Raw genomic sequence first — 23,160 nt, 5'->3', positions numbered from 1 at the left:
CAAATACAAAATATTCTAGTCAAAATACCAAAAACAGCAAACAAAATACTTTAAACATTAGGATAAACTGACACAGTACACCTCTGTAGGTGTGCAAACATAGTTAAAAAGAGTTGAAGAAAAAAATACTAAGCAAGTTATCCATTTGTGTTACTTGGTACTTGGTAATCTATCGTTATTCTGAACAGAATAAACTTGAAGTGAAAGCAGCTCAAGAGATATTAAAGATTCTTTTACATAACTGCATTGTTATCTGCTACTAGTTATGAGCATAAGAGAATCATCACTTACCCCAGATAAGCATTGTAGATTGTTATATGGTCTGAAACTGCCATAGCTAGAGATGATTTTGCAAGATCTGCTTCATCTCTTCGACCAATAGGTGTAGTAAATGGGGATTTTTCTGTCATAACAGCAGCCAAAGTTGCCTGCAATTATAAAGTACACATCACTTAAAAGTATTCTGTTATAACCTCACAGGTTTATGAAGCAAATAGCCTTAAATTTTCTTTTATCATTATCTTAGAATTACAAGCTGGGGTTGCAAGGGGCCTTAAAGATCACATAGTTTCAAGCCCCTACTATAGACAGGGACACCTTCCATTAAACCAGGCTGCTCAAAGTCCCACACAACCTGGCCTTGAAACACTTCCAACAATGGGACACCTACAACTTCTTTGGGCAACCTGTTCCGGTGTCTCACCACCCTCACAGTAAAGAACTTCTTCCTACTAATAGTGAATTAAAGCAATCCTCTTTCAGTTCAAACCCATTCCTTCTTGTCCTGTTACCATGTGCCCTTTAAGAAATTTCTCTTCAATGCCTTTCAGATACTGAAAAGCTGCCATTAGGTAATGCTGGAAATCTTTCCTCCAGGCTGAACAACCCCAATTCCCTCAGTCTCCTCAAAGGAGAGGTACTCCAATCCTCTCTGATCTTTGTGATAAACCCTGGACTCACTCCACCAGGATTTACTCCACACCTTCTTGTGTTGGAGCTACCAGAGCTAGATCCAGCACTACAGGCTAGTAGTTAGCCTTCTCATGAAGGCACAGCAGATGGGCACAATCCCCTCCCTCCCCTGCTGCCCACGGGGCTCTGGATGCAGCCCAGGACACATTTGGCTCTCTGGGCAGTGAGTGCCATGGCCATGAGGGCATGTCCAGCCTCTCACCCACCAGCACTCCCAAGTCCTTCTGGGCTGCTCTGGGTCTGTTCCTTCCCAGCCTGTGCTGCTATCTGGGGTTATCCTGACCCTGGTGCAGTGCCAGCACTTGGCCTTGTGAGTTCCACATCTGCCACTTCTCCAGGTCCCTCTTGATGGCATCCCATCCTTCAGACATGTCAACAGCACCACTCAGCTTGGGGCCATCTGCAAACTTGCTGAGGGTGCACTCAACCTCTCCATCTATGTCACTGATGAGGATACTAAATAATTCTGTTCCCAGTATACACCTCTGAGGGCACCTCATGTCCAGTGGGACCCTGAGCCACTAACCACCACCCTCAGGATGGGACTGTAAAACCGCTTTGTTATCCATCTAATAGTACCCCCTCTGAATCCATCTCTCTCCTGTCTAGGTGGGGGACCATGGTAAAGGCTTTGTGGAAGTCCAGATAAACAAGTATGTATGTAGCCTTTCCACTGTCCTCTGATGTGGTCTCTCCACCACAGAAGGCCACTGGGTTGGTCAAGCAGGACATGCCCTTGGTTAAGCTTATGCTGGTGTCTTGAACCACCTCCCTGTCCTCCAAGTGCCACAAGCATACTTCTAGAAGGATCTGTTCCATGATCTTCTCAGGTATAGAATTGAAGCTGACAGGTTAGTAGTTCCCAAGGCCCCTCTCTTCTACCTTATTTTAAAAAAGACAGGTCACCTGGGACTTCACCTTACTGCCATAAAAGAGGTTGCCATTGATGACCGAGGCAGAAACACTGACTACCTTGGCCTTCTACTCATCTGCTGTTACCAGTTCATCGGGTGGGGTACATTTTCTTTGACCTTCCTTTTCTGGCTGACATAGCTGTATTACCCCTTCTTATTCATCTTTGTGTTCCTTGCCATGTTCAGCTCCATCTTTGCCATGGCCTTCCTCAATACATCCCTATGCAACTAGACTGCATTCCTGCAGTCTTTCCAGGACATCTGTCCTTGCTTCTGCACTGGTTGTGCATATTCTTTTTTTGCCTTTGAGTTGAATCAAGAGGTGTCCACTCACACCCATCAACTGTCTTCCCTGCCTGCTTTCTTGCACCTGAGAATCACTAGCTCTTGTACTCTAAGAAGAGTAGATAATATTAATTATCATTTATCTTCTACTAAGTTTCAAGAAAAACTCAGCACCGTAAGAATTTCCTATATAGAATTAAGCACCTGCTTATATTAGAGCTACTGCCTACATACTTGCCTTATATGCAAGCATAAAAAACATCTCAAAACTCACATGAAATGTTTTGCCAAATGACAGTGCAATGGAGGTCAGATTAATCAACTGGTTTAGCTTATACGACATTAACAGGAGATATCAAGAAATTTAACTTTCACTTTCCAGGAACTAACATACTCATGTTTTCTTCCAATTTGCAGTGAATTAAATGGATTAGGTGAAAATGTAAACTATGTCAGAATCTTAATAAATTACCTAATAATTAATTTGCAATAACTTTGATTATGTTCTTGCCCACAAACTGTGGAGTAATCCAGACTGCCTAACCTGACTCCTAATGTAAGAGGACATTTTCTTTAAATCTCAGATTCCCTGGCATCACCATGTACAGACCTGAAGACCAAGCCTGATTGTCCACTGTAGAGAATACCTTGGAGTTTAGAATCATAGAACCATTTTAAGTCATAAAACTTTAGGCTGTTGAGTCCAACCATAATGAAGACTTATATTATTCCCCTCCATGATGTTTGGGTGCCTTCATCCTAAAGTAAACATTTAAACATGCATCGCCTTTTCAAAATAACACATTACAAGAAATCAGATTAATTGCAAAGAATTAACAATTTCTATACTTTTAAAAACATAATTTTATTTTTTTTACTCACCACAGGATCCAAGCAGCCAAATATAGCACCAAATATAAGCATTTTGCCAATCTTTACATTAACAGGAAGGGCTGCAAGGTGCTGGCCCAATGGAGTCAGCTTGGGCTCGTTTAACTGACAAGCGCCAATCTTCCTCAACAGATTCATTGCATTACCAATTACTTGCTGCTGTGGTGGATCTAATGCTCTGGAAAGAAAATCTTCAGGAGAGCCAAGACTGCATTTCTGTGAAGTAAAGGGACATATACTTCAATATAAAACATTTTTATAATAATGTTCTCCAACAGCTACACAGAAAACTGGAAAGCTCATCTTGCATTTGAAGTTCACATTTCCTCTCCACCAAAAAAGCACCTTGCTTCCCAGAAGGCTGAAGTGCCCCATATTAGGTAAACAAAATTTCATTGTTTGGAAGGCCTTCATATGGCATGACCACTGTTCATAGAAGTGTGCTACCAGTGATCACTAATGAGCAGGAGATTCAATCCTGATGGGATGCAGTTCAACACAGCGCTAATTTGCCAGGTTGCTAGCTTTCCCATGCACATACTACTCACTGAAGATATGGTGAGATGTAATGGAATTGTTCCCTTAAACAGAAATCAATTAGAAGGCTATTTAACAGAGTTTCAAATGGTCAGTCTGAGGCAAACTGGAATCATATACAGTACACTATTCTCACTGAATAGCATGCTTGTATCAAGTGCTGACTTAACCCCTGACCTCTGTGAGAAGCCCCACTAAGTAACTACACTGGATCAGGGCTGTGATAACAAACATTTCAGCTACTAGGGTGCCAATAATTCCAAAACAGGCAATATTATGAAGACATAATTCCTCCAAAGGTATGCATAGTATTTTTAGCTAACAAGGTGTATTGGCCTTGTGTGGCCAGGTTTAGGTAGTAGGGGCTGCATGGGAGAGTTTAGTGAGAAGCTGAGCGCAGCTTCCCACACATCCAACCAAAGCCAGGTAGGTCCAGGGCAGACCCACTGCTGGCCAAGGCTGAGCCGATCACTGATGGTGGTCACGCTTCCAGGAGAAGTTATTGCACAGAAACAATTTGCAGCCAGAGAAGGGTAGGTGAGAACAACTCTGAAAACACTTATATCAATGAAGAAAGTATGGGAGGAGGTTCTTCAGCTGCTGCAGCCCATGGTGAGGAGGGCTGTCCCCCTGCAGCTCATGGAGGTCTGTGGTGGAGCCCACACTCAAGCAGGTGGGTGCCTGAAGGAAGCCGTGACCCTGTGGAGAGCTCACACTGGAGCAGGCTCTCGGCAGGACTTGTAGCACCATGATGAGAGGAGCCCACAGGGCAGCAGGTTTACTGGCAGAACTTATGACCCTGAGGAGGACCCATGCTGGAGCAGTACATGAAAATCTGCAACCTGTGGGAAGGATTCACACTGCAGAAGCCTGTAAAGGACTGTCTCTGCTGGAAAGGACACCAAGCTGGTGCAAGTGAAGGAATTCTCCCCTCCTCTGAGGAGGAAGCAGCAGCACAAACAATGTGTGATAAACTGACCAAAATTGCCATTCCCTATCTCCCTGTGCTGATGGAGGACAGGAGGTAGGGAACTGGGAAATAAAGTTAAGCCTAGAAAACAAGGGTAGTTTTTACTTCTCATGAACCTAACTGGCTATAAATTCAATTGATTTCCACAAATCAAGTCTGTTTTGCCTGGGACAGTAACTAGTGACTCATCTCTCTGTGTCCTTATCTCTCCAGCTATGAGCCTTTCATTATATTTTCTCTCTCATCCACCTGAGGAGATTAATAGAGGAGCTTTTTGGCCACCCAGCATCCAGCCATGGTCAACTCACCACACAAGATTAGCAATTCTAAAGCCAAAAATCATACCATGATATGAAGGCATAATTCCTCCAAAGGCACACGCAATATTTCTGGAACAGAATATTCCATGAAACTTTCAAACCTGCAACATCATAAAAACATAGAAACATATATATTCAACTACATCTTTGAATTTAACCTGTAAAATCGGTTTTTACAAGGTCATTCTTTGCAGTTTTTCTCTTGAGGGGCAAGGAAGGGAGTAGCACAGGTAAGCCACTCATACTTTCAATTAAGGCATGTGTTGTAGAAAAGAAATTGAAAAACAAATTTTAGTCAGAGAGAAAAACACAGGAAACTCCAATTTTCAAAACAAGTCTGTAAAATGCTTTCACACTGAAGTCTTCTATGGGACTAAAAGGCACACTTCATTGGTTATATCAAAAGACTTCAAACCTTAATTGTTTCTCAGCTGAAAGTTCTTTCAGGCTTTCACAGAAGCAGGAAAAAGGTTATTCCACTGCAGTAACAGAAACTAACTCTGGGGTGCCCCCATTTCTTATGCACAGAGATTACTCTCCAGAAACCTACAGATTTGTCTGATAAAAAATTCAGAGTTTGGGAAGTAAGGTTTGCACACATCTGATGTAAGCCAAGCACATGGTGTAAAAAATTGATGTTCCACGAGTCTTTGTGCTGCGCTTTTCCTTTAATCATGAATATTTTTGAAAAAACGCATTGTAGAAACATTAAAAATAAAATTAGCTTTTTTTAAGAGTGTGAAAGATTACTGCAAAACTTTACATATACAATATTCAAATTCTTTCTGTGAATGAAATGAAATCAAGTGAATTTCACCAAGAATTCTTGGTTTTTCACAGAAAAAAACCCTATATCTATGTGACTTACAGAACTCTGCTAGGTTTACAGTACCTGTCTCTTGTGTACATGCGGAAGCAGAACCCATCCCTAACACGCCCAGCTCTTCCTTGTCGCTGCAGAGCACTGGCTTTACTAACAAAGGTCTCTTCCAGGGAACTCATCTGACTGCTTTCATGATACCTTAAAAATTATAAAGCAGATTAAGATTCCTGAATTAAAATTTCACATATATATGTATATATATATGTATACATATATATATATATAAATAACCTGAACACCAGCATATTGACAATATATCTAATGAGCAATTATTTGAAAATACATTTAGTTTTGAAAACCAAGCACGTCTGGGAGGAACTGTATATTATAAAGCCTTGAATACAACTCACAAGTGAAAGTATAAAAACTGGAAAATAGAAGTTTTATTACTTCACCTCCCTGACAATTCAGAATAATTCTAACACATTGTGTAGAAATTTTCACATTTAAAGTGAACAAAATATAACTTTAAAAAACTGAGATAGTATAAAAAATACTTCCTTCATTTTTAAAACAGTTCTTAGCCATAATTATCCATACACTACATCCATTATCTAAGAACTTGTACTTCTGGCCATTTGAAACTCCAAATATACATCCCAAACCTGTACCCAAAACTACAAGCTGTTAACTGAGCTCAGTACATTTCTGCATCCAGAACTTTAGCTTAATAAGGATACTACAAAATTCTTGCAGTTCTATCCTCCAAATATTTACATCAATCATGGTATGATTGATGAAAATCAAACTCTTACCTATTTTCTTTTGTTCTTCCAGTATCAATTACAAAGACAACATCTGGTATTGTGATACCTGTCTCTGCTATATTGGTTGCCAAAACAATCTGGAAAGAGTAAGATAACATAAATAGAAGAACTGGAATGTCTAACAGGTTTAAACTTTAAATCAGTTTTATGGAGTAAGTTTGGTTAATTTTTTTTTTTACCCAGAAATATTTTCTTAAATAACCTGACAAAAAAAATAAAAGCACATGACTTGGAAAATGGTCTAGTTTTCCCCAAGGAGAGAAATTAAAAGTCAAGAAATAATTTCACATTGACATTTTGTTTTGTAATCCATCAAAATTACTTGCTAGTATCTGCCAAAACTGATTAACATTTAATTACATAGTTTGGCAGTAAATAAAACTGTACTTTTCCTAGATAAAAGCCTAATTACTGCTTAAGAATAGTTAAAATACAGGTAAGTAATAATTAAGGAAGCTTGCTGAAAAATTTTAGGTTTAAGCATTTGTCCAATACTGTCAAGATTTTCACAGCATAGCTTCTACCAAATAAGAATTGTTTCTTTGTAGAGAGGAAATTCTAGGAACACCCAGTTGTGGTGTAATTCTGTATGATACTATAACAATTGCACCCCCAGAAAATTCCTCTTTTCAGTTGTGAACTTTGTAAATATTACCTTTCTAACACCAAGAGGAGGTACTGTAAAAGCAGCTGCTTGATCTTGAGTGGAAAGAACAGAATGCAAAGCTATCAATCTGTGCCTGGAACAAGAAATTATAATAATAAATATATAATTATCAAATAACATGGAGTTAAAAAATAAGACCAGTATAATGACAACATTTGGAGAAAGCAACTAGAATAGACAGTTGAAAGAGTAACTTTCTGTGATTAGGTATGAAATTCTGCTTCATTGTTTCATTACAATATGTAGAAAAAACAACCTAATTAGTTCATAAGGATGTTCTCCTATTCTGTAAAAATGCAGGAGAAATAGTAATACTGCAGAACTACTGGTTACTTTATAATAACAGCCTACCGATAAAGGGAGCTAGGTGTCCATAAACTCAAGTTTTTTAAATTGTGCTTCCAAGACAAGGATCATTACAAATACATGCAGGTTTAAATTTGAGTAATAAAGGCCTTCAGAGATGAGACAGCCACAGAGACTGATACTTTCCTTCTTTCCAGACTTTTACATCTCAGTCTGTCAACAAATATTTAGCATTTGACTGCAACTGTGCCTTTTAAGGAATTTTGTTGCTAACTTTTAGTTACCCAAAAAATAAATTTTTGAAATTATCTGTCACTACAACCCTAGGCCCATTTCTCTTGGTAGATCCAGATGCTCTGGAGCTCTTCTCAGGAAGTAGTCACTTCCATGTAAACAGTAAGCCACAGAAATCTGTATCCCAGGTATGGCAACTTCCATACCCTAAGAAGCTGAACAGAAGTAGTCACCTGCTTTTGATTTAGTAAATTTGTTGAAGAATAAAATAGAAAGTAATAAAAGAAAATTTATCATACCATTCCTAAGTATCTGTCAATTTTTGCTTGTACAACTTTTACTACTTATAGTAGTAAAAGTACATTTGTAGCACAATTAGCTCAGAGGTGTAACTCACACTTCCCTTTTACATGAATAGCAAATCTCAATGAATATGTTTGTTTGGTTATAATGTAAGAGTATTGACTTCATAAAAGTATCTCCAATACCTGTCATGCAAGTTAAATCTTCTGTCAGTTGAAATGAGATCATACAGCTGTTGGATATGAGCAAGGCCTGGTAAAAAGATCAGCACAGCACCTTCAATATTCTTGAACTGGGGACTTCTATCTGCAAAATTACAGTACGAGCATACAGTTAAAACAAATATCCATTGCAAACAGTTTCACATAACAACAGGAACAAATACTAAGCCCTGTGGTTAATGCTTTTTAGGATCTTTCAGGTAAAAATGAAGTCAAGTACTTCATTATCAATAGAAAGCAGTGGAAAGAAAATAGGTCCAAAGGACAACCCCAAGTACATAAACTTCTTGAGAAGTGGACTTTAAGTACCTAAGTATGCAAGCAGCTCCAAAATAAGTTCCAGGTTGATCTTGTAAGGGTTCATATATAAGATAGCCTGCTGTGTACGATTGCTGTACTTCGCATAGTAAGGAGCCAAGTCAATACCAGATCCAGACTGGACTGGGACATACTCCTAAAAAACAAGATTAAGCAGAAAAAAAAAAATCACATTCTTAGTATTTTAGAAGAACATAGGCGAGCAGAAGGTGAATTTGCCATTCTCTTGAAACAGAAATTAGGATAAGAGAAATTTAATTAGCTTCCCATCAAAACCTCTGAGTTAGATTAAATCACAACCGCCTACACAAGGTGTATAGGCATCTACAACTGTTAAATCACACTCCAGATTTAAAAAAAAAGGTAAGAATTAAAGTCTGTCCAAGAGGTAAACAAGCCCCAGGTCCACATCTGGCATTCAACTAGTATCAGTTCAAACTAGGATAACAAGACGTATACTCTTCTTTAAAAATTCCTACTTTGAGGTGTAAGAAACTAGTTTCAGCTTTTCCCTCTCCCTCACCTCACCCTTAACTAATGGTTGCAATGAAAATTAAGAATGAACTAGGCAGCAACTCCTGCAGTGTTTTGGAACGGGAAAAAAGAAGAGTTAGCAGGAGAGACATAAATTTGATTTTTTTCTAGACATACACAGCAGTTTGCAAATTAAGTGGCACTACTGTAAACTATTTCATTGTTACTCAATACACTTAAGGAAGCTTGACACTACGTATCTTTCTGTACTGAAGGAAAACAGTCAGCAGAGCATACCAGACTATTTTTCAACTTAGGTGTAAGTGTTCAATTGTTGCAAGCTAAATTTTCAGAAGCTCTGCAAAGCAAGCTGGAGCAGACAGGTATCTTCCCAAAATACATAGTCTAGATGAACAGCCTAAGCTAAGTCAGATGGCACTGATAGAATTTCCCCATCAAGAGTTTTGATCCAAAAGCACATAGAGCTGTCACTGTAGAGTACCTAAGGATTAACCATAACCTGTTAAACTAAAGCGGTTTATACAACGATCTCATGTAAATCATCTCATTTGGCATGCCCAGTTGGATCTTGGGAGTGTTTCAGCTAAGAAGGATAAGGCCTTATCTCTTTGATTGTTAGGTTCACTAACTAGGAGAATTCTTTGGGGAAAAAAAAAATGAAATGGTTTCCCTGCTGCTTATAGATCCAAAGCTGGTAATCTACAACAGACCTCAATGTCAAATACAGCAAAATCAAGACAGCTATACAGGGGCTGGAGCAACAATCAACAGGTGCAGCATTCATAAATATTAGTAGGAGTGCAATTGTGTCTGTTCTTTATAAACTGAAAGAATATTTCTTATTCTACAGTCCAACCACATTAAATTCAAAGGAATCAAAACTATTAAGTAATAAAAACCCTCAAAGGTTCCACAACAAAACTAAAAATGCCTGTTTCACCTGGTGCTTTGCAGTGCTTCCTCCTTTACCAGTAACATTTATTGTTACTTCCTCCTCCTCCTCCAAGAACTTCTGACAATATTCCGAGTCCTTCTCCAGAACATAGCCAGTAGCTTCAATTACATCTTCAACATGGAAAATCTTTAGTGAAAATTCAAAAACAAAGCATGAGGTACATCAAAAACTAATCAGCAACCTTTTTCACATTTTAAAGCTTACACAAGGACGTTGAACGGTACATGCCTTAACATTGTAATAAATCTTGCACATTTCAACTTAAACTCTTATGATTTTTGATAACCTAATTTTAGAGCTGCTACAAGTTTGTTAATGAGCTTCTCCACCTGATCTCTACATAACCTTTACCACAACTTACATAGCATACATAAGAAAAACACTTAAGAGTGCAGTGACAAAGTTACAGGCAGTGTGGAAGGAATTCTTTAACACTTTCCTTTCTACCTAGGCTGTACTGAGAAAAATCGAAGTGTCACTGATGGACTCACTATAATCAACAAATCCCTCACAAAAAATAGTATAGCTATGTACTCCAAAGCCCTTGGAATATATCTTCATAAAAGAAAAAGAACTACAAGCCTTTGGAATATTTAAAGATCTGTATTTCTGGTTAAAAAAAAAAAGTGATATAGACATATTCCCTACATACTAACCAAGCAAAAACCGCACACATACATCCAAACTGCCCTGCATAATCAAAATAAACATCTACCTACCTCAACTGGGTAGCTCCTCCCCGAGATCCTTAAAATGGGACAGTGTGAGAAATAGCTGGAAAACTTCTCACTGTCTACAGTGGCACTCATTAAAATCAGGTGCAGGTCTGAACGCTTATGCAAGATCTCTCTCAGAATAATTAGCAAGAAATCAGACTGGACACTTCTTTCATGTACCTAGAATTAGAAAAACAGATCTATAGCAAGAATTTAGTAAAGGTCAAGGCCCAGAACAACTGTAATTTCTGCAGAATAGTAAAGAATTGATAACCTCATCTACAATAACGTGAGATATATTTGACAGGAGACCATCTTCCTGAAGTTTCCGAAGCAGGACGCCTGTTGTACAGTACAGCAGTCTGGTGGCTTCTCCTGTTCTTGATTCCATACGAATTTGATATCCACACAGGGAATTCTTAAAAAATAAATTAAAAATACAGAATAACTTAAAATAACATACAAGTTGACAATATTCAAAATCAAGTGAAATTTAGTAGCTGTCAGATTCAGACATCACACAAGTGCTAATTAAGTAGCACAGTGAATGACTGCCACACTTTCCTTTGTACAAGTACTTTCCTATGTTAAGAAAGGAAAAATACATGAAATTTATCCAGAGTGGCAAAGAGCTGGTAAAATCGGAGTTGTTTTTATGACTCTTTGACAGTTTCAAAAATATTTTTGCATCAATCACCCTAACAAACACAAGAATTCAGCTTTTTTCAAGTAACAAAATAACTTTTATTGGAAAGGGCCTCTTTCAATTCATGGCCTCACTCAAAGCCAGACTGGATTGCTCAGAACCTTATTCAGGTGACTCTGCTTCATCCCTAGTGATAGTGAGGCAACACTCCCTGGGCAATCTGCTCAAATCTTTGGCCATTCCAGCTATGAAACGCTGTTGCTTTACATCAGCCTCTGAAGATTTTAGAAATCATATATGCGTACCTACAGGCTCACAGGTGACAGGACAAAGAGAAACAACTGACATACTAAGAAGTCCTTTTCAAGAGAAAGTAACATCTACTTGTTTGGTTGTGTTAAGAAATAATGTTCTCACTTTTTCTAAGGAATCCAGCCCCTTGTATTTGATCAAGACAAGCAAAGGAATTAAGACATTTCTTACTTTTCCTCCTGGTCCTGATTCACAGCCCAGCTCTTCACAAACCCTTGTTGCCAGACTGACGGCTGAGATTCTTCGGGGCTGTGTGCAAACAATGTTGCATTTTTTTGATCCTTCATCTAGTAACAAGTCTTCCAACAAGAAATGAGGTACCTGGGTACTCTTTCCACTGCCTGTTTCACCAGCAACAACAACTACTCTATGTTTTTTAAGAGTTTCCACAATCGAGTATCTATGATTAAACACAGGTAACTCCTGTCTCTCTTTCAGAAGCTTCTGGTATCTAGAGGAACTCTGCAGCTTCTTGAACAAAATCCTTGAAGGTTCCAAATTATCTGCATCTGAGGTCTCAAGGGAGAGACTGCTGAAGTCCTCATCAGAAACCAAGTTTTCCCAGGAATCTTCAGGACCCTCAGACAGTTTTGGCTGGTTTTCAGATTGTAGCTGCTGTTGCTGTTTGAGTTTGTTTAACAATTTAGCAATAAAAGTATCACGTGGCTTGTTGGTTTCCATCTTGCTTTCTTCTTCCTTTTTCTTTTCAATATCCCTCCATTCTAGCCAGACATCTCGGTAGGTAGGAGGCAGCAACTGATGAACTGACTTCATGTGCAAAAAGCAGAAAAAAATTATATTATGTACTACTTAGTATTATCACTAATATTTTATGTATAAACAAACTCCAATGTTTAAAGATTTGACAAAAAAACAAATAGGAAACAATTCTAGATACAGAAACTATGAAAGCAGTAATATAAATGTCAACAATACATCTTTATTTTCCATTAGATTTCAGTTTTTACAAGACTGAAAGTATAGCTTTACCAAAAAGTATCATTTCTGTATGCTGCAAATTGTATGCACAATTAGATTGAAATGAATGAATATGTAATGGAAGCAAAAAACTTAATGGGAAATACTACATGAAACTATTTTTAGAACTATAGATACTGTAACAAGAAAGTGCAGAGGCAGGCTGGATGCCAAGAACAGTAATACTGCTAAGAAACTTACTTGTCCTTTGGTTAAATGGTAAAGTGCCAAAGTAGCAGCTAGATGTTGTGCTTGCATACTGTCTTCTGTTACAATTGTAGGACACATCACCATTACATCATCTGACGACTTGATAATCCTGACCCTTAAAGAAAAATTTCAAAAGCAGTTATCTCAATTTTTTGCTATTGATATATACAGAAAATACCTATATGACCTAACATTTTCAGCAAATATTCCAGTAGTGAATGTTTGGCGGGTTTTTTCTCTTCACAAACATCTCCATTTTCTTCAAGGCAGAAGTATTCACATACATATAGATTGCCACTGAGGTTAGGTGCTTTGGAAGAAGGACTCAATGTTTGTGTGCTTGTAACTATTTAGGATAGATCAAGATAACATTTAATGATCTACTAAAATGGAAACATCTGTTTAACAGTCAGAGAAGCACCCAAATTTCCCATAGTCTTAGGGGTGGAAATCCATCAGTATGAGCATGAAAACAAGCTCTTTTACTTGGCTCCTCCAAGAAACATTGCTTATTTAGAAGTCTGCATCTGCTTTATTCATACGTGGTAATGTTCTACACTACAGCTCTGTATTTTAGACCTAATGTCTAAAAGAAATTTAGAAGTAAGATACTGCACCATTTTGCCCATAAATTTATGGTATCTTTGATACAAATTTTTAACTTCCACTTTATTTTAAACAATTTCCAGAAGGGCTTTGGCATTCATAGACTTGAACTTTTGATTTAATGCATTACTTTGAATAAAAATACCAAATATGAATTGTTCAAACCTATCTCACAGGGCTAATTCAGACTAAGCTTTCATTCAGCAATATACACAAATAAAACCTCTTTATCCCTACTTTATTGGAACATTCACTAAAATCTTATTTCTGTGATTTTGTCTAGGCCAAGCATCACTTTTGCAGAACATAGAAGAACAGAATAAAGTATCTCCCTGACGGACAAAAAAAAGAGTTTGGGTTAAGCACACTACATTAATATAAATCTCTATCAACAAGAGTAAATTGACTAGAATTTTTATTTTCAAATTAACAAAAGGGAAATGTAAAGCTTACAGGAAATACGTACCTACATTTCCAATATTTTCCAACAGGAACTTTTTCGAAAGCAGGATTTGGGCTCTTTGGAAAATTCTTTCTGCACCAGTCAATCAAAAACTGTTTTGGAGATTTACCAGTCCAGCTTCGAGCACTATAATCAAAATTTCTTACATCTAGTGGTTCTCTTTTTTTCACTGCAAGAGCAGAAAAAACACATTTTAAAGCCTTCTAAAATCTATTTTACATTCCCTTGAAGTAATTTTTACCTTTTATTCACATGTATTAAACTAGATGTACAATTTTCTGAAATATTTTGTAGGTATGCAGGTATTGATGATACATGACAGAAACTTCTGCTTTTCCTACAGAAGTATCTGGCAGAAAATTAACATCAGTATTTTGTTATCTTTTATCACCCAATAATTTTAGAAGTTTCACGGAAGTTTGGTTATTACAAAATATTTTGACAATTTGAAGATTTACAATGGAAATAGTTAAAAAAGAACAGAGTGTGACAGAAACAGCAACTAGCCCTACAACTGAAAAAAAAATCTAATTTTTAAGACATGGAGCATGACAATGTAATCTGCTGAAACAATTACAGGTCCTTTAAAGTCAGCTTGGTCAGTGAGACAGACTATATGCAGATGACACTGAGTTGAGTGGAAGCGTTGGTCTGCTGGAGGGCAGGAAGGCTCTGCAGAGGGATCTGGACAGGCTGGATCATGGGCTGAGGCCAGTGGTGGGAGGTTCAACAAGGCCAAGTGCCAGGTCCTGCCCTTGGGTCACAACAGCCCCAGGCAGGGCCACAGGCTGGGACAGAGTGGCTGGAAAGGACCTGGGGGTGCTGTTGACAGTGACTGAAGATGAGGCAGGGTGTGCCCAGGGGGCCAAGAAGGCCAAGGGCATCCTGGCCTGGATCAGCAATGGTGTGGGCAGCAGGAGCAGGGCAGGGATTGTCCCCCTGTGCTGGGCACTGCTGAGACCACACCTGGAGTGCTGTGTCCAGTTCTGGGCCCTCCCTGCAAGAAAGACACTGAGGGGCTGGAGAGAGTCCAGAGAAGGGGAATGGAGCTGGAGAAGGGTCTGGAGCACCAGTCCTGTGAGGAGCAGCTGAGGGAGCTGGGGGGGTTTCTCCTGGAGAAAAGGAGGCTCGGGGAGACCTTAACACTCTCTGCAACTGAAAGGAGTTTGTGGCCAGGTGGGGGTCGGTCTCTTCTCCCAGTGATACATCAAGAAGACCATAGCCTCAATCTGCATCAGGGGAGGTTCAGGCTGGACATTAGCATGGATTTATTCACAGAAAGGGTTGTCAAGCATTAGACTGGGCTGCCCAAGGAGGTGGTGGAGTCACCATCCCTGGAGGTGTGTAAGGAACAACTGGACTTTGCACTCAGTGCCATGGTCTAGGGGACATGGTGGTGCCTGGTCATGGGTTGGACTCAATCTCAGAGGCCTTTTCCAAGCTAATTAGTTCTGTGATAGTCCACCTTCCTTTCCCATGATCAGAGCTTGTTCACTCAGTACTGTACACCTAGAAAAACAAGAACTAATTCTCGAAATTTATGGTATGATTCAAGCTTGCACTGAACTACTTCCAACGCACCTTTGTCTTCCTTTGCAGCACCATCAGGTTTTTCAAGCAAGCTCAAATTCAACGTGGTTTCCTGAGGTTGAGGTGAGGGGTTTTTTTTCTTTTCATTTTGCTGTTGGTTTGAAATCTTTATAGCTGGGTTAAATACTGGATGTTCCTCAAGTACTGCCATTTCTGTCAGAGAGAGAATATAACTTATACCCACCAACTGCTTAAAAAACAATCCTATCAATTTACACTGAGTACCCAAAACCAGTGAAATGTTACTGATTTTTTAGAATTTGACTGAGAAAGAACAGATTCAGAAAAGCCTTCATTTCACAGAGTGGCATAAAAGATAATGCAATCACTTAAATTCAACCTGACACCAAGATTTAACTGCCCACCAAACAGGCAGGCCAGAAAATAGAATATGGGTAACTTGCATAGCTCTACCTTGCTGAATTCTTCTTATTTTCTCTTGCGCTGCCTTCTGGCCTTGCTTGTCTTTGTCTTGTTTGGATATGCTTGCTTGTTCTTTTGCTTCTGAAAGCTTGGCAGACAGATGGATATACCTCTCATTCTATTTCAAACAGAATTATTAATTACAAGTTGAATATGGTATGCTTGTCACTTTCAATGACCTTCATAAAAAACTGCAGCCTTTTTTATCCTTTATAACAAGGTTATACAACGGAGAAACAACAAGTTTTCATTTAACTGACAGTAAAAACCTCCCAGAATTTGATAGTAACTCACTCAATCTCACAGAAATGTGTTTTAAATTTTTCTTTCCTGCACGTTACATTCAACACTTTGAATACAGTACAAGTAATATGGGAAAGGAAAATCAACTTAGAAAACAAGAAGCTTCAACAGATTTGCCTTTCCTAACCCGATACATTACTGTTAACATAAAAAAAAAAAAAAATCAATCCCCAATTTGTGACACAAATTTTTAACAAACAGATTCACCACATGCAGAACTATCAGACATGTCAGTTTTTAGAAAGACTTCCAAGAAGCATTATTCGATCTTACTGGGTCAAATTTTTCTTCGTCTGTCTCTTTCACAGCCTCATCCTTCTCTTCATCACTCTGTTGCTCAGCATATTGCAAAATCCATTCCTTCATAGTAAATTCTTTCGCTTTCCTCACATTTGTTTCCTAACAAGAGCAAGACAAGTTTAAAGCAATGATAAAAAACGCGAAAGCAATGCTTTTTTCTGCCAGTATCCAGGAATTACTGCAAAAGTTTTATATATAAAATAGATATACATATAACAAGAACAAAGGGACCAATCTTCCCAACCAGGGTGAATATCTCACTATACACCTAAACAGATCTTAACACTAGAATAACTGTAATTACTGTAAGCAATTGAAATCATTTGCAGGGAATGTTTTTGTTTTCTTAACTTTTGTTAAGATTCAATAACCACAGATATAAAAACACTGATAGTACATAGGCAAACAAACCCTCATAAGTCCTTGAGTGCTCGACATGTACATAAACAGAACAAACCCATTACATGATAAAATTCAGAAATTAAACCACAGAATCAGAGAATAGCTTGTGCTGGGAGAGACCTTAAAGATCACTTCATTCCAACCCCCTACTATAGGCTGAGACACCTTCCACCGGACCAGGCTGCTCAGAGCCCCATCCAACCTGGCCTTAAACACTGTCAGGGATGGGGCATTAGCAGTTTCTCTGGACAATCTGTTCCAGTGCCTCATCACTCTCACAGAAAGGATTTCTTCCTAATACCTAATCTAAATCTCATGAGATTCCCTGTGCTTTACCGCAAAAATGAGCTACGAAAAACCTTCTAGACTCCACAGGAAGGATACCTTTAAATTACCATTCCACTGAAGTTAAAATGCAGGTGACAATTATAAATTGCACAGCATTTTTATAAGCTTTCCACATCAGTGTTGGAAATCAATGCAACTCCTGTATTTTAGGAAGTTTTGTTCTCTCTTCCCCCACCCCAAGTAACTACAAGATTAGACTTTGAGATTACCTTAGTTTCAGGGCCATTTTCTTTCTTTTTGTTATCTTCCAAGTGAGGTGGTGTTCCACGTTGTGACACAGCAGAACAAAATTTTGCTCTAGGTTTCTGCTGCTGTTCTTCAAATTGTTGGCTAAAACCTTCAGGCAAGGCATCTTCAAAATAAAAAAAAACAAATCACGGCACAGAAAATATCAATAATTACAGGAAAGTATTTTCACCTATGTTGGGAACCAACTAGAAGAACACAAACTGAAATAAAAATTAGGCTTTAGCATTTATCTAAGAGAGTATATTTGCTCGTTGGACTTCCACAGAACTCCAAGTGTAGGAATAGGAAGACCACAACACTAAAATATCCCAGAACTAATAAGCTGTACATCTAGGAGAGGAACACTGTTACAACTACTAGTCTTAGAAAAACATTATATTTAATTACTATTATAAAATAGTAATTCTGAGCAGGTCCTGTTTCTCTTCTGTCAAAAACTGTTTTACCTCACCATACTCACCATTGGGAAGGTTTAAACAAAGCCAGTCAAGTGCAGAGTGGAGATCACCACCATATAAAAGTGTATTTTTCATTGCTTCTTCAATATGCTCAGTCTTAAAAGAGAATCTTTGTAAAGCCATGTATACATCCTATAAATAAGAGGGCCAGAAAAGATTAAGATTCAATCCAGCAATCCAATAAAGGCTTGCAAAGTTCTATTTCCCACATATCAGAAAGCCAGTATTAAAGGGGAATAACGTGCATTAATGTGTCCAAAAATTAAGCAGAAAATTCTCTTTTGCAGAATTTATAATACTTTCTGTTTAAATATGCATGCATAGGTATAAATAAACCTATATTCCTGCCTTTTTATACAATGTATTTTCTAGCTGAATAAAGACATACCTCCAACTTTCCAGGTGTATGGAGTCAAAAATGTAGGAAACCTGAAATACTCAGATTAAGTACTATTCCTCTATTTTGTCTGAAAGCTCTTGATTTTAGTCCCTGAATCTGTAAAGATGTGCCTTTCCTAATGAGCACACTTACTGATTTCACTGACTAATCATGAATATAACTACTGAAAAGCATGCTGTATTGGCTTCTACTGTACACGGTACAAGTCTGTAATACACACAACTGTAATATGACACTTGATAAAAATTACAAAACATAAACTTTATTATAAATAAATAACGAAAAATAAAATTTTGAACTGTACCTGTAGTTTCTTTGCAGTTAGTCTTTTGGAAATCATTCCTTTGTCATCATTTTGGTTTTTATGGTTATTGATCACATCAATAATTCTCTTCTCCAAGTTACCATTTATTGTTACCTTCAGAGAAAAAATTAGTTGATATAAGATAAACATCAGAAGTTTTTATGACATGTCAATGCTCCTCATGACTAAGGACGTAACATTGCAGAAAACTCTCTGCCATTCAAATTCCAATTTTTCAAGCTTTTTGTAAGTGGCCTAAATACACTTTATGAGAAGGACACTTCTTTTTCTTCCACAAGCAATACACTTTTACTTGAATGAGAAGAGTTCAATCCTTATTACCAAGAAAGCTTCATTTACATTTTCAAGGAAATTTAGTATGTTAAGGGAAATACTGTAAGTAAATGACAACAAAATTCTACCAAGAAACCCATGGCCTTTCTCCTCCGCTCATATAAAATAATTTGAACATCAAGATTCAATATGATATCTTCCTTCCAAAACACCTTTAAAAACAAATGTAGTATCATAATTCCAATATTTGAAACTCTTCTAAAATATGAACCAAGCTTTAGTTGCTACTAAGTTCGATATATAAAATCTGTATCCTTTCTCTGACAGAAGGAAGATTGATATGCACAGCAGAAGTCCAGACCTAGCTCCTAAAATAGTCTTGCAAGAATTCAAATATCTACCCAAAGTATTATTGGTTTTTTAAAAAAAGACATTATCCTACCCTGGTAATTTACCCCCATTTCTTAAAGGACACTCAAAACTCTAAACAAAATCAAACTCTAAATGGTCAATGTCTCATACACTAATGCAGTTTTCATGAACAAATAATATTGAAGAAGACCTGAAGACATATTTACTCAGCTGAGACAGTACTATGAAAATCAAAGTTGTTTTAAGCAAAGAAATACTTGCCTTAAGAACAGATTTATCTATATTTGCAGCAGCACTGGAATCTGTTGTTGAACCAAAACTGTAAGTTTTTGGACCTGCAAATTGCAAATAACCATCAATTACACAAAACCCACAAAGAACACTGTTTAACATAGCTAAACCAAAGCTAACACAATACAGGTTAGTGCAAACTATTACAGTAACTTGCCAGAAACTTGCAGGTACATAACAACAACAAAGAAGAAATGCCTTGAACAAGGAACAGTGAAGAGGGATATGACTCTTGGCAGCCAAAATATGAAATTCAAAGTGTGTAATGAGATGAAATGGGATTGACTGCTCACTCTAAACACTGAAAAAGGACTGCCAAATAGGGAAGTAAACGGCAGTTTCAAAACAAGCAAGCCTGTTGAGGATTTTTTATTACCAAGAGCATAGCTATGTAACAGAGCCCTCTGTCACTAAAGCTATGGACAGCGAACATTTACTGAGGTCCAGGAGCAGACAGAACAACTTTGCAGTAAAGAAATCAAGTGACATGGGAGAGCATTGAAAAAAGAATTACATCTGGTTCAGGGAAACCCTAAGCCACAGCTGGCAGAGCCCAACATCTTACAACAGTGTCACTAGACGTCCCATCTGTTCTTACCTAGTTATCTGCTTTTGTCCCCTACCTAAGAGAGGGCACTGGCTAACAGAAGCCTTTGGTCTGCTCTGGTCACTCTTATATGCTTTTCATTTAACAGCTACTAAAAAAAACCACAAACCCTATCTCACAAAACTATCTACTGCCATTAGAATGAACACACAACTTGCTATTGAATTCCACCACTTTCAGAGCACATACACTGTGTCTGGTACTGCACAGGCAGAAAGAAATGGAGCAAGGCCACAGGTTCCACCACTCTGTGTGGCTGCACGCTGCTCCAGGAGGCACAGCTACCTCCCTACAGGTGGGCTGGGCAGCTCATCCCTGCTGGCCTGTCTAAAGAACAGCTCTGGGAGAGCCTGCTTTGAGATCAGACCAGGTTTTGGTAACTGCATTTCAGAAAAATTATGGTCCCCTCTGGTCAGGAGATACAAACAGCTTTCTGCACTCAGGATCTACTCTCTGTCATTTACCAGTGGGCTCTTTAGCATATACCAAATTAGCTTTCACTTACATTGACTGATTTTCCACCACAGTATATAAACAGAGAGAAGCAGGATATTTTCTGAAGTGGACTGAGCCCCACGGTTACTGGAGGAATGGATGATGTAAGAGATACATTTAGTAGAGCCCACACTTGTAAAAGCAGAAGAGATGGACAGGCTCTGGAAGATTATATTAACAGATTACAAGACCTTTTCTTAAGTGGGAATCTCAGATGCCCTGGCTATTGCAGGATTTGCCCATTGTCTGCAGCACAAGCTCCTCTATTGCTATATGGTATCTGAGCTATTCTAGCAAAGCTGGCTTACTGAACAAAGGCATCACACAGGGCTTCAGAATATTACTTTTTCAGACTGCACTCGGAACAGTCATCCCTCATCTTATCAAATGCCACAGAAGTGCCCTCCCTGCAACAGGCTCTCCAAGATAGAAAAAAAGCCCATTAAATCCACATTATAGTGATTTTGATAATATAAAAGCAAACACGTACATCAGAAGCTCTGGGAAAGTGCCTTCCAAACACCTGCTTTACAGGAACTGCTGATAATCTAATAACAAGACCGTCTGTAATTAACACATCAATGCCACCAAGGCTTATCTGCTCAGGGACACCCCTGGCAGCAGAATCACCAAATGGTTACAGTTGGAAAGGACCTCTAGAGATCACCCAATCTGATAGGGCAAGACCGCCTAGAGCAGGCGACAAGGGAATGAATTCAGGCGAGCTCCGCCTGTCTCCAGAGAGGGAGACCCCATGCCCTGCCCAGACAGCCCGTTCAGTGCCCTACCACCCCCAGAGTACAGCTCTTTCTCCCGTTGGGGTGAAACTTGTCGTGTTACACTTCGTGCCTATCGCTGCTCATTCCGGCCACTACTGAAAAGAGACTGGTACGTCTATTTTGGCACGCATCTTTGGAATATTAATACACATTTATGTGGGCCCTCTCAGTTTTCTCTGCACAAACCCAGAGCCCTCAATCCCTCCTGCATCATCTTTGTGAGCCTCCACTGGACCCTCTCCAGCTGCTCATTACTTTTCTTGTACGGAAGAGCCCAAAACTGGGCACAGACCACCACACGTGGCCTCAGCAGGGCCGAGCAGGCGGGGAGGAGTCCCCTCCCCTGACCCCCCAGACAGGCAAGCCGGGCCGGGAGCGGAGCAATTCCAGCTGCCCTGCCTCTCCCGGGAAACACCAGCCCCAAAGGCGGCCTCTCCCCGTAACGCCGCGCCCGCCGCGCTCTCGGGGGCTCCGTGAGGGCACTGCCCCTCCAGCCACGGCACCTCAGCCGCGCCAAGGGCAGGGCAAGGCAAGAGAAGGCACGGAACGGCACGGCACGGGCGCTGCCGGGGCACGGCGGGCCGCGGTACCTTGTTTGACACGCGGCTCCTTGGCGGCGGGCGCGGGTCGTGGCGGTGCAGGGCGGCCGCCGGGCTCGGTGGCGGTGGCAGTGCCGGTCCCCGCGGTCCCCGCGGCCTGCGCGGCGCGGGCTCGGGCGGTGGCGGCGGCGGCCGCGTGAGCGGCGCTCCCCGCGCGCTGCTTCTTGTTGCGGCCGCCCATGGCGCCCCGGCCGCCCTGCGCGCGCACATCCGGGTACCGCGCTCGGCTCCGCTCTCGGCGCGCCGCCCGCCGCCTCCCATTGGCCGCCGCCCGCCGCCCCGCCGCCTCCCATTGGCCGCCGCCCGCCGCCCCGCCCCGCCCCCGCGCACGCGCGCGGGCCGCGCGGCCTGCCCCGGCTTATTTCACATCGCCGGGCACGGCCCTAGGGCTCAGTGTGCGCCCCGGTGGGATCGCGGACGGGCTCGGCACCGGGACAGAGAGCTAGACCCGGAGGGACAGCGGGACCCAGCGCGGGCCGTGCGGGCGCTACCGGGGCCAGGGCCGGCGGGAATCTCCGTGGCCCTGCGGGAGGCGGGGTCGGAAGGGCCCCTCTCGCGCGAAGTTTGCGGCCCGCGCGGAGCATTTCGGGAGCGCGGCGGCGAAGATGGCGGAGGCCTTTGGGGATGAGCTCTTCAGCGTGTTCGAGGAGGACGCGGCCGCCGCCGCTTCTGGCGCCAAGAAGAGCAAAACGGGCCCCGCCGAGGGTGCCAAGAGGCCGGGGTAAGGGCGTGGAGCCGGGCTGGGGCAGCGGTACTGGAGGTGGCGGGGTGAGGGCTGTAGCGCTGGGCCTGGCTCCTGCCGGCGTGTTTGAGCTGCTGAACCCCCTCGGGATCTCTGAGAGTGTCTGTCAGTGCCTGAAGGGAGGGAACCAAGAGGGTACAGCTGGGCTTTTTCTTGGCGGTGCCGAGCAGTAGGAAAAGTGGCAACAGGTCGAAACTGATGCACAGGAAGTTTGACCTGAACGTGAGGAAGAACT

At 40.5% G+C, this 23,160-nt stretch overlaps 2 protein-coding genes across 3 annotated transcripts in view; one reads left to right on the top strand and one right to left on the bottom strand.

The window, feature by feature from the left end:
* Window positions 1-22,364, bottom strand: part of DHX29 (DExH-box helicase 29) — a gene marked incomplete at its 5' end in the record, with an annotated part of 29,824 nt that extends 7,460 nt beyond the window's left edge. The window contains 22 exons of one of the 2 annotated variants that reach the window (XM_083883364.1): window positions 292-428; window positions 3,054-3,278; window positions 4,915-4,990; window positions 5,782-5,910; window positions 6,528-6,616; window positions 7,195-7,279; window positions 8,235-8,355; window positions 8,580-8,724; window positions 10,024-10,164; window positions 10,758-10,934; window positions 11,029-11,172; window positions 11,884-12,480; window positions 12,892-13,015; window positions 13,973-14,138; window positions 15,551-15,712; window positions 15,974-16,100; window positions 16,559-16,684; window positions 17,545-17,687; window positions 18,045-18,174; window positions 18,747-18,860; window positions 19,674-19,747; window positions 22,175-22,364. In XM_083883364.1, coding sequence (XP_083739490.1) covers window positions 292-428; window positions 3,054-3,278; window positions 4,915-4,990; window positions 5,782-5,910; window positions 6,528-6,616; window positions 7,195-7,279; window positions 8,235-8,355; window positions 8,580-8,724; window positions 10,024-10,164; window positions 10,758-10,934; window positions 11,029-11,172; window positions 11,884-12,480; window positions 12,892-13,015; window positions 13,973-14,138; window positions 15,551-15,712; window positions 15,974-16,100; window positions 16,559-16,684; window positions 17,545-17,687; window positions 18,045-18,174; window positions 18,747-18,860; window positions 19,674-19,747; window positions 22,175-22,364 — 3,422 coding nt within the window. Of the gene's footprint in view, window positions 1-291; window positions 429-3,053; window positions 3,279-4,914; window positions 4,991-5,781; window positions 5,911-6,527; window positions 6,617-7,194; window positions 7,280-8,234; window positions 8,356-8,579; window positions 8,725-10,023; window positions 10,165-10,757; window positions 10,935-11,028; window positions 11,173-11,883; window positions 12,481-12,891; window positions 13,016-13,972; window positions 14,139-15,539; window positions 15,713-15,973; window positions 16,101-16,558; window positions 16,685-17,544; window positions 17,688-18,044; window positions 18,175-18,746; window positions 18,861-19,673; window positions 19,748-22,174 lie in introns of those variants that run through there. The other variant, XM_083883365.1, reaches the window with a different exon arrangement.
* Window positions 22,365-22,769: 405 nt separating this feature from the next.
* Window positions 22,770-23,160, top strand: part of MTREX (Mtr4 exosome RNA helicase) — a 41,275-nt gene continuing 40,884 nt past the window's right edge. The window contains exon 1 of the mRNA XM_083883213.1: window positions 22,770-22,904. Coding sequence (XP_083739339.1) covers window positions 22,789-22,904 — 116 coding nt within the window. The 5' untranslated portion in view covers window positions 22,770-22,788. The remainder of the gene's footprint in view (window positions 22,905-23,160) is intronic.

This window comes from Zosterops lateralis (genome assembly GCF_965231275.1).
Source record: "Zosterops lateralis genome assembly, chromosome: Z".
Lineage (NCBI taxonomy): Eukaryota > Metazoa > Chordata > Aves > Passeriformes > Zosteropidae > Zosterops > Zosterops lateralis.
The sequence above is the reverse complement of the archived record's forward strand: the minus strand, read 5'-3'. Positions and strand labels throughout refer to the sequence as shown.